Raw genomic sequence first — 11,807 nt, 5'->3', positions numbered from 1 at the left:
CTACATCCGGCCCATGGGCTTCTTGCAGACCCACTGGTAGAGGGCGGTACAGTACATGTCATTCCACTTCCGCTGCATGTGAACACAGTCTTCCGTATGCCCATTCTTGTGTAGCCAGTTGTCCGGCTGATTCCTGTCCCAAAACCTGGAAACAAGAGGGCTTTATTATGCTAGATGAAAGAAGTATCCCTTTGCCCTGCTGTGGCATAAGGAGCTGAAGTGACACAGGTCCCTAATACCCTGGTAGCCCCAGGATGGGGCCAGCGGTGTCCTCAGGATGGCTCTGCTGAGGTTGTCCTTAGTTACTGAGAATGGAGGGATGAGAAGGGTGTCTAAAGCTGCAAGTCCCCACCCCAGAATTCATATTCAGATACCTTCAGATGGGGGCAAAGCTCCCTGGGACCAGGCCTAAGTAGTAAGGTATAGGATAGGCAAAAACAAACAAAACACAACAAAACAGAAAGACCCACTCATAGGCTGCCTACCAGTCCCAGGACCTGTCCTGTTCTGATGCCCCCGTTTAGGGGTCCAGGCGAGGATCACAGCTATGCTGGTGTACACACACATCATACACACACCACACACATGATACACACACACACATCACACACACAATCATATATACACACACATCACACACACAATCATATATACACACACATCACACACACACATCATACACATATATCACACAGAACACTAACACTTCATGGGCAGGGATACACACACAGGACAGAGTCTCTAGCCAGACCTGCCCAAGACAGTGCCTGGGACGGCACCAGACAGTGGCTGGACTCACGCACTGCTCCCGGCACTGTTGAATGGTGTGCCATCCGCCCAGCGCCAGAAGCCCTGAAAATCGCTGTCAGTGAGCCCAATCCAGTGGTAAGAGGCACTCGTGAACTGTACCAGAAATGCCTGTGGAGGAAAGGCAGGGTCGTGTGACCTCGTGTGAGGAGCTTGTTCACCAGGCCGCATGGAAGAGGAATCCAAGCCACGCCCTCCCTAGTCCCAGGGACATAAAGCCCACTTTCCAGGAGCTGGGCCCCCTCCCTATGCATTCCATGGTTTTCCAGATCTAGGGCAGCAGCCAGGTCACCTCAGGGAAGTCCAGCTCTCCCATGTTGACCTGGTGAGGAGTGTGGTCTTACTGGGACAAAGACAGATCTGGTCACAGTTTTTTTAAGAAGATGTGTTTTACAAAATAGCATGTCCTTTGGCGGACAGACAAGAACAGTCTCAGGAGAATCACAAGGGTTGGACAGGTCTGTAAGTTAAATTTGACCAAACCTACAGTGGGCCCTTGTCAATAACCTTAGTAACTTCTGATAAGAAGCTTCGGCATATGGGCCACTCTAGGGCTCTATTGCCTTTGGTGGTCCTCAAACTCATATGTGTGTCTGGCCTTCCCAAGAAGCCTGCATCTTCTGCTCATGGACCTTCCATAGCCATTAGAGGAACTGACATTAAAATCAAGATTGACAACTAGAGAGGAAGACTGAGAGAAAAATGAGGGAATGGGGAGGGAAGGTTGCACCCAACACATTAAGGGTGCCACCTCCCTCTGCCCTTCCTCTCTGCTGACTCCTCTGGGTGTCTCCCTCATTCACTAAGGACATTGGGGTTTGCTGTCAGTGCTTGTACGTCCAGAGCAAGATGCTCGTCACAATTCACTAAATATTTGCTCCCTGACTGACAGAGGAGGCATGAAGATCTCCGCCATGCCCACTCCAAGAGGGGGAAGGCCAAAGCACCGAAGTCCCTGATATCCCATCAACCCTTGCAGCACCACCCAAGCCCACAGCTCTGACCTGCTCCTCCTCAGAGGTCACCGAGGCCAGGTGGGCTCCCTGGGACACACAGAACTGCTCAGCCTCCTGCCAGGTCTTCTTGGCAAAAGAAAAGTAATACAAGCTCCCACTGTAGGACTTCCAGCCTTGCAGGATCAGCTGGAGGAGTTGATCTGGAGCAAAGGTAGGGGAGGAGAGAGAACCAGGAGTTGGCTGTGGACCCTGATCTGTCCAGGGACTGAGCACTGAGGGTCACAAGCCCATGCAATGCTTGATGCCCAGTGCTACAGGGGCACGGCCTGGGAGGGTTCACCCCCAGCCCACTGCCCAGCAGCGGCTCAGGACATCTGGCTCCGTCACTCCGGGGATATTCAGACAGCTCTGCTACCCAGCAATGCTCTTTCGAGGCTCCTGCTTCCTAGCTATACTACCCTCTTTCCCAACTCATTGCTATCACCTGACAGTTCTCTGCACCTCGATTCCTGCCATTTCCCTGGGAGAGTTCGCAGCCAACCTGTAGCGTCCCTCATTTCCTTGATTTCATCTCCATCCACTTCAGCTGCCCACATCCAGGACCACACTTGGGACCTTTTCATCCCCTGGTCTGCCTGACCTCACAATTTCAGACTCTAATAGCTCATCCCGTGAGCACACGCCCTGATTCGTTCAGCTGTTTCATCTCTCCTGTCCTGACATTCTCTTTTCTTTAACATCATCCTTATCACAGCTGCTTGAAATGGTGCCAAAATAGACTCACTTATTCATTCATCTATTCTTCTGTTCAACATTCCTCAACTTCTATGGATCAGGGACTGTTATAGAGAAATCAGTAAGACATGATTCATGCCCTCAAGGAAATCACTGTCTAGTAAATGAGACAGATGCTCAAAACGGTGTTGAAGATACATTGATTGAAAACCATTGCATGTTAGAGGCACAAAAGAGGGTGTGGTCTATTTCACCTGGGCTGGAAGTGGGGCTCAGGAAGGACACCTTAGGTGAGAGGTCACTTGAGCTGAGTCTTAAAAGACTGAGGAAGAGTGTTCCAGATAGGCAGTGCCAAGGAGAGCATTCCAGGCAGGGGACAGAGTAGTCGCAAAAGCATGAAGGCGTGAAACAGCCTGGCATAGCCTGATCTGTTCAAGTACTGGAACGGTCAGTGCACAAGGGATGGGAAATGAACATGGACAGGTTCACCAGCACAAGATCGCACATCCCATGTAAAGGAATTTGGAAGATTTTTCCTGTGAGCAGTGGGAAGCCCTGAAGGGTTTTAAAGAAGGATCATGATATGCTTAGATTTGCACTGTGAAAATGTCAGCCTGGTGACGGTGTGGACGCTCAACAGGAAGAAGGCAATCTTAATCGGGCCAGAGACACCGATTACAACACAACTGCAATGTCTGAATAATAAATGGTGAGTGTGTAAACCAGGGGTTTTCAAAGTGTCGTCCCAGGACCGGCAGCATCAGCACCTGGGAACTTGGTAGAAATGCTGATTCTCAGACTCACCCCAGACCCGCTGAATCCAAAATTGTTTTTTGACAATCTGCGTTTTAACAAGTGATTCTGATACACTCCAAAGTCTGAGAAACAGCAGTCTAAACCAAGGACTAGGTAAACTACAGCCCACCAGCAGCTTCTTTTTATAAATAAAGTTTTATTGGAACACAGCCATGCCCTTTAGTTTACAGACTGTCTTTGGCTCCTTCATCATTACAACAGCAGAGATGTTGCAACAGAGACTGTTCGGCCAAAAGCCCAAAATATCGACTGTGTGGCCCTTTAAGAAGAAGTTAAACTAATGGTTCTTAGCCCGACTGCCCATTAGAACCACCTAGGGAGCTTTTAAAAAACTCTGATGCCCAGGCTGCATCCCAGAACCACCCCTCTCCCCAAAGAAAAGTCAGAGTTCTGGAGGTTCGTTCCAGGCATCATTCTTGAAAAGCTCATTGGGTGATTCCAGTGTGTCCCCAAGGTGGAGAAGCATTGGTCCGTACCAAAGCAGTAGCAAGATATAGGAGGGAGTTAAGAGGACAGCATAGGAGAGCCATTAAGAAGAGAAGACTTCCAGGCTCCTGACAGAGGGCAGCAGAGCAAAACAGTAGAGTTGGTCCTCAGCGCTGTCTGTCAAGCCCCTCATTTGTCAGCCCCATCTTTTCAGCAGATGCTCCAAATGGCCCCCTCCCTCACAATTCCCTCCCTCTTCTCTCACCAGGGACCTCCTGCTCTGCAGAGACACCACTAAATATCCAGCTCCCTCAGTGTCGTGTACCCACATCTGCAAACCTGGGTGAACATCTACTTCCACACCTCCTCCCCTCCCAGCCTCAGAGGTTCAAGTACTATCCCAACCCTTCAAGGCCAATCACTCAGCTGTGCATTTCATTCTCTCCTCTCTCTCTCTTTCTGTCTCCCCCCATCCACCACTGTCTCCCCAACCCCACCCCACCCCCCGGGTCTCTCTCTCCTTCAATCTCCTCCCTCTTCGCTGGTGCCTTTTTCTGACCCGCAGATCAAGCCTATCCTAATTTAGAAAAACCCTCTCAAGGAAGTACACCAAAATATTAGCAGTGGGTTCTTATTGTAGAAATGGACATTTTTACAGAAATACAAGTTGCCATAGTCTCATCTTTCTATTTTTCAATATTTGCCACATTGTCTATAATTAATATGTAAGTTTTGTGATATTAGTATGAAATACAGGTTGTTTTTTAATCCCCCCTTCTACCCTTCCATCCCCTTCACCTTGGCCTCATCTCTCTCCTCTTCTCAGCTAAGGCCCCTGAATGACTTGGGCACCTGATCTCTCATTCACGTCCCACTGACCATGGTCTGGCCTCCAGGCCACATACAGCTCTCCACTGAAACTTTATTCCAGTGACTTACTAATTGCCTGAAGTTAGCGGTTGCTTATTGATTTTTTTACCTGGCCTCTCTTAGATATTTGCCAGAATTAGCCACTCCCTTCTTGAAATGCTCTCCTTCCTTGGCTTCCCCAACTGCACATCTCCTAGTTCTCCTCCTGCCTCTGAGACTGCCTTCTCCAGTATCCTTCAAAAACACCTCTTTCCCTTCTTGCCACCTAAAGGTTGACTTCCTGTTTCCACCCTCAGCCTCCTCCTCACGAAGCGTTTTATCTCATGCAAACTCCCCACTCCCACTGCCACAACCACAACCAGCACACCCAGGGCTCCTGCATCTCTCTGCACAGCAGGGCCCCTCTCCTACTCTCCAGACAGCCTGCAGATGATGGCCACTTGAATACCCCCAAAGCATCTCAGACTCAGCATGTCCAAATCTTGCTGCTTGTCTTCCTCTTTTATTCCCTGTCTCAGCCTGGAGACCCATCTAGCCAGCCCCCTTGAAGCCCTTCGATAGATCCTCATTTCCTGAAGGACAAAACCCCAGCTCAGGGACTTCCCTGGTGGTCCAGTGGCTAAGACTCTGTACTCCCAATGCAGAGGGGCTGGGTTCAATCCCTGGTCAGGGAACTAGATCCCACATGTCGCAACGAAGAGTTCGCATGCCGCAACTAAAGAGTCCGTGTGACGCAACTAAGATCCAATGAAGCCAAATAAGTAAACATTTTTTTAAAAATTTAAAAATACATTAAAAAAAAAAGAAATCCAAGCTCAGAGGCCTTCCGCATCTAGCTGGTGTCTCTCCAGGTCTGCCTTCCTTCTTCACATAGTGTTTTTCCAGCCACAGTCATCAACCCACTAATGGGTTGTACTCAGGTTGTAGGGTTTTTTGGAGAATAGATTATAAAATAATATTTTATAATAATAATAAATAATCTTATAAAATATTAAAGTAGATTATAATCTATTATAAATAATAGATTATAAAATATTATCATTCGTGTGGTAAAAGTTTTGCTTTCTGAAATGTGTGTGTGTGTGTGTGTGTGTGAGTGTGTGTGTGTGACACATAATTACACTGGGTCACAATGTAAGATGGATTTCATGCTGTAGTTACATTCAAAACAGTTTGAAAGCCACCACTCTGGCCCCTGCCTACTGTCCTTTCAGCCTGTGCCTCATCAACCACCCACTTGGCCACAGTCCTGTCAGACAAAACTGCCTGAAGTTTCTGGAACCTCATGGTTCACATCTCCATGCCTGTGACCTGCTGTTCCCTTATCCTATCTGCTTGGCGAGCACCTACTGGTCCTTCAGGACTCAGTTCAAGGGCCAAATTACCATCGAAGCATCTTTTGATCCTTTCTCCCCCGGAAGATTTCTTCTCCCCTTGGAAGATCCTTGTCTACACCAGAGGACATCAGCCCGGTGAAGATCCCTTCTTTTCCTTCTTTTTTGCTCCTCCTCAACCCCAGTTTTTAGACCTGCTCCCAACATAGCACCTCTTATGCCTTTTGTGCAAGGCTGCTCTACCCGCCTGCAAGCTTCAAGGGTAGGCATCACATCTTGTTCATCTTTATGCTCCTGACACATCCTAGGGCCTCAAAACATTTTTGTCAGATGAATGCAAGAATGCTGGGTACTTAGTTAAATGCTTTATAAGTGTTAACTCATTTGATCCTCACTGTGAAGCAGATATTAGTGTCTCCACTTTGCAGATGAGAAAAGTGAAGGTCAGAGAAGGTGAACAACTTGAGGAAAATCACAGCATCTGGGCTAGCAGGAAGACGGAAATAAGGCCCTGCTAGCACACTCTGTCCCTGTTACACACCTCCACCAGATCTCATTTGTTTCCCAGATGTTTGTTTTGTCACTCTGGTCAGATGATAAGCAGGGATTATGCCGCCTTTGGTGGGGTCCAGACCCTCTCCAGCACCCACACTTCTTCCCAGGGGGGTGCATGTAGAAGTAATCAAAAGGCTGAAGGGACAGGAGACTCTACCCTCCCCAGCCCCGCCTCTAACTTACTTTGGGTCCTCTGGAGCTGCTCCTGTGAAGCAGACGCTGCGCGGAGGGTCTCCAGGCTACCCTGCTCCTCCTGGATTTTCGTAGTCATTGCTTTGGTGTTCTCCAAATCCTCTTTCAACCTGTGGACCTCAGCTCTGGCCTCCTGCAGATTTCTCTCTAACATCTGGGTCTTGGAATTTAAGGCCGCAGCATCCTTCATTCCTTGTTTTAAGGTCTGTATCTCTCGGCTGGCGTTTCTCAAAAGACCATCTAACACCTGAATCTTGGAACTTAAGGCAATGGCGCTTTCTAGCTCTGTTTTTAATACTCGCATCTGAGCGTCTGTCTGTTCCAGGCGACCATTTACTGTTTGGGTCTGGGCAGTGACAGTTTCCAAATCTCCTTTTAACAGGCGAATCTCATCACCAGCCCTTTCCAAATGACCTCTTAATACCTGAATCTCAGCACTGGTGTTGCCTAAACTGCCTTTTATAAAGGTCTGGGTCTGGGAGTTTAAAGCATTTGTATTTTGCAGACTTCCCTTTAGCTTCTGCATCTCAGCAGTAGCACCTTCCAAACTACTTCTTAAAACTTTCTGCTGGGCCCTTAAATCATTGACACTATCCAGATCGCCTCTCAAAACATGGATCTGGGCATTAACATTCTTTAAACTACTGTTTGCCAATCGGACCTGAGCATCTGCCGTTTCTAACCCTGCCTTCAACACCTGGATCTCCGTGTTGGCATTTTCTAAGCCTCTGCTTAACATATGGAGCTCAGTGCTAGTGTTTTCTAAACCGCTTCTTAAGAAACTCTGGATCTGGGAATGTGAAGCTTGTGTGTCTTCCAGATCTCCCTTTAGCTTCTGCATCTCAGAAGTGGTCCCCTCCAACGAACTTCTTAACATCTGGGTCTGGAAACTCAAGGTGCTGGCATCCTTTAAGATGTCTTTTACCATCTGGAGGTCAACACTGGCATTTTCCAGATGACCACCGAGCATCTGGATCTGAGAACTGACATTGTCCACCCTGTACGTCAACATCTGGATCTCCACGCTCCAGGTGCTGGAATTCTCCACATGCCCTTTAAACATCTGGATAGCCTCTTGCAGCTCTGCCTCCCTGCCAAAGTGGTAGGGATCTGGAGGGAGGAAATGGAGAAGGCAGCTAAGAGGCCCATTACATAGGGAAGCCATTCATTACATGGGCCAACCAGAGTGTTCTTAAGATTTCCAAGGGAAATGTCTATGAGTTCTCCTCAAGAATCCTGTAGCCACCCAGACCCTGGGAATGGCCGCCTGAGAATGTAAACCCAAAAACGAAATAAAGGCCTACTTAACTATCCCATGTGAACTGGGGAGCAGAAGGATTGAAATACTTGCCTACTGGATTATTTTGCCATTGTAATTGAACTTGAAAATAACTGATGATATCATTGACAGCTGTTGATGTTTAATTCCACTGAAATTTCACCACTAGATGGGTCATTATGGTAAAGAAAATAGGTAAGAATAAAGCCCATATTTAGTCCTACACTGTATTTGTACACTAAGCGTGAAGCCTCTTGATACACAATTTTTACTACCTAAAAAACATGCAGGCCAGGGCTTCCCTGGTGGCGCAGTGGTTGAGAGTCCACCTGCCGATGCAGGGGACGTGGGTTCATGCCCCACAATGGTGAGAGGCCCGCGTACCGCAAAAAAACCCCACAAAAACATGTAGGCCACAAATATAGAAATTTTAGAAAGTTTCTGATCACAAATCCATGGGGTGAAAAAAACAGAAACAAAATAAAATAGGTACCCGTGGAGGAAGCATTCTGCTCAATCATAAGGCTATGGTGGAAGTCCTCCAGGTGACACTGAACCCTGAGCTGCAACAGCCTTTTAAAGGGCTGGCACCCCCAATGTTATGTAGGGCAAGGGTCCCTATAGAACCATTTGAGGATGTGGGAGACCTGAGTGAAAGGCTTTGGTCATTGGGGTCATTCAAGGAAACTCTGTAGCCCCTTCCATCTGCATGGCTTTTCCCACCAAACCCACCTGCAGCTGTCTCTGGTTCTTCTAACACCCTCTGTGAACCTCATGAGCTAGGACGTAAGTTCAGACATTCATGGTGTGAGGCTCCCATTCCAGCCTCCTTTCAGGAATAGGGAGAAGAACCCAAGTAGGCAAGGACCCTTTCTGGAGGATTCCTGCCCTATTTCTAAAGCCCTGCCTAGGTAAGTGTGTGAGACCTCAGCCACTGTACTGAGGTAAGACCAGAAGGGCCTTAGATCAATGGAACAGAATAGCGAACCCACACATGTACGGACAATTGATTTCCAACAAAGATACAAAGGAGAAAGGATAATTGTTTCTACAATTGTATACCCATATGCAAAAAGAGAAAATGAACTTCAAACCAAACCTTGCATCATTATTCAAAATATTAACTCAAAATGAATCATAGACCTAAATGTAAAACCCAAAAACTATAAAATTTCCAGAAGGAAACATAGGAGAATGTCTCTGTGACCTTGGTATAGGCAGATTTCTTAGATACAGACCAAAAGGACAATCTGTAAAAGAAATAAAAAGTGGATAAATTAGACTTCAGCAAAATTTAAATCTTGTTAAGAGAATAAAAAGACAAGCCACAGACTAAAAGAAAATATTTGCAAATCACGTGACCGATAAAGGTCAAAAAAAGAGTATGTACTATAAATCCTTTTATATAAAACTCTAGAAAAAGCCGAGTAATCTATATTACAGCAAGCAGGTCAGTGGTTGCCTGGGAACGAAAGGAGGATGACAAAGGGTACAAGTGAACTTTGCGGGGACGGTGTTGAATATGTTCATTATCTTGATGGTGATGATGTTTCACGTGTTTATACGTATGTCAAAACTTAGTTTGTAGGCTTTAAATATGTATACTGTATTATGTGCCAATTATACCTCAAAAAATCCATTTAAAGAAAAAGCAAGATAATGCCTTTCTGTGAGGAGCGTGGCCCTGAGGGTATCAGGGAAGAAGCGTGTCCGAAGGGTCTGGGCATCCAAGGTCCCAGCTCCCTCCCACCCACCCCCTACTGTGGCTACTTACAGTCGTGTGCCTTGAGGAACTGCCCAGTACTGTTGTGTTCCGGAAACTCTTGGAGGGAGGCGTATGTCTCCAGTGCAGGTCTTCGGTGCTGTAGAGCTGAGATACCCCATTCCCAGGTCGGCATAATCCCTCAGCACTGAGCCTGGAGGAACAGGCTGCCCTACCTCCACTCAGGGTTCCAGAGGGGATGGGGGAAGACGGCACCAACGACCCCTCAGAGCTCCCCTCATGGGCCTCATCTCTTGGGAGGTTCCCCTTGGACAGGCCTTGGTCAGGTCCCAGGAAAGCTCTGGTTCGGGCCTGGGACTAGAGGTGGAGTGACCCTCCTGGGAGTAGAGGGCGTACATCTGGGGCTCTTTGGGACCTTGAGGCAGGAAGGAGAGAGAGTCAGCTGAGTTCGGGTCACCTAGGAGCTTACCCACAACGAAGAGAGCCACAAGAGAGGAGACCACGGTCGCGGCCAGAAAGGCCAGGATGGCCTGCAAACGCCTCGGCATCTTGGGGGCTGCAGGAGCCACTGCCCCGGGGTCCAGCCCTGCAGGGGAGAAGCCAGGGTCCAGGACGAGACTGTGCTGTGCGGGCAGACAGGCTCCGCCTCTTGGACTCCCTCTCCTGGCTGCCCGCTGGGGCTGAGAACACTTGCCACACTTAACCTTGGGGAAGGGCAATGAGTGCTCGCAGACGTGCACCAGGGCTCGTGGAGGCTGTGGTAGCAACATAAAGGCTAAGAGAAGACCACGGCCTGGAGCCTGGAAGGCGTGCACAGGGCACAGAACCTGGCACAACCAAGGTGTCGTTTGAATGAAAGCAGAAAGAAGGGAGGGCAGGAGACCCAGCAGGAACTCTGACCTCAGCGCCCCAGGGCCAGCCTTTCTCCATCGATCCTGACTGGGGTGAGACGCAGAGCCCTTGGGGGCTGACATGGGTCAGTCCTGGAGCCTCCCTGGCTGGGTCAGAAAGTCCCCCATGGGTGTCCTAAAAAGGCTATGCCTGGGAGTCTGGGGGCTGAGTGTACAGGGAAACCCACTACAAGGGGGAGAGACGAGTCCCTAAGGCCTCATGGGACCAGCCCAGTGTGCAGAGATGGGATTCAAAACCAGTCCCCCTAAATTCAAAGTTCACTCTCTTTCTCTCGCCAGGTTGCCATCCCCAAGGAAAAGGGGCCGGGGAGATTTCACATGGAGACTGGGTGTGGGCCGCAGGCTCTCTGTCCTCACCTGCCTCACCTTCTGCCCTGCCTGCTAATTCTGGAAGCTGAGCCAGCACTGAGCCTGCCAAGCAGGGGCTGAGGAAACTGGCGGGGGGCTGGGGCCCAGCAGGCCAGTCCCTGGCGAGGACGGGCTGGGGCCCCAGTTTTCTCACCTCGGGAGCACAGGGAGACACTCTGGTTGCCTGTGCAGAAGTGGACCTCGTCACCCCTCATCTCTGCTTCCTTCATCCTCCAGTACTACTCCCTGCCCCGGGCTCCTAAAGGTCACGCTGCGGGCCAGCAGTGGTGGGAAGTGAAGCTGCGATACCCGGATTTATATGCTCCTGAGTCATTCCTAACCAGCTCTGCCTGCCTCCCTCCGCTGCTGACTTTGCAGAAGCGCCCCATCTGGGCTCTTCCCCTCAAGTCTCCCAGGCGCCAGTCTGCACCCCCATTCTCCCGCTCCCTCCGCACCAGCTTCTGCCCTCCCCTCAGGCCCGTCCTCCCCCTCTCCGTGCTCCAGTGCAGCCCCAAACACTAACCTCTGCCTCAATGTCACAGACACTTTTCACCGGCCACTTAGGAGGGTGTCAGGGGTTCTTTCTCAGCTTTGCAGAAAAAACATCCTTGTGACCCATGGCTGACTCTTAATCCCAGCCCCAGACGCTCTTAAATAACAGGAGGTCAGGTAAGGGAGGAGGCTGGGTCAGTGTAAGCAGGTGTTTGCAGGTCAAAGGAAGGGCTGAGGTGACTCTCTGCCCACTCAGGACCTCACACCTGGCATGACAAGAAAGGGATTCTAGTGGAATAAAAAACTTATTTCGTCTCAATCCCGGTCCCTAGAACCGAGCTCCTAAAACGCTTGGAATTTTCT

At 49.2% G+C, this 11,807-nt stretch overlaps 1 protein-coding gene across 1 annotated transcript; it reads right to left on the bottom strand.

Annotated features, from left to right (window-relative positions):
- On the bottom strand, window positions 1-11,182 carry CLEC4F (C-type lectin domain family 4 member F; the record flags this gene model as incomplete). The annotated part of the gene is made up of 7 exons (XM_079940766.1): window positions 1-145; window positions 800-918; window positions 1,812-1,963; window positions 6,683-7,801; window positions 9,745-9,840; window positions 10,163-10,279; window positions 11,107-11,182. The coding sequence occupies 7 exons, from the start codon at window positions 11,180-11,182 to the stop codon at window positions 1-3; spliced, it is 1,824 nt and encodes a 607-aa protein (XP_079796892.1).
- Between the last annotated feature and the right edge of the window lie 625 nt (window positions 11,183-11,807).

The sequence above is a fragment of the Stenella coeruleoalba genome (genome assembly GCF_951394435.1).
Source record: "Stenella coeruleoalba genome assembly, chromosome: 13".
Taxonomy (NCBI): domain Eukaryota; kingdom Metazoa; phylum Chordata; class Mammalia; order Artiodactyla; family Delphinidae; genus Stenella; species Stenella coeruleoalba.
The sequence above is the reverse complement of the archived record's forward strand: the minus strand, read 5'-3'. Positions and strand labels throughout refer to the sequence as shown.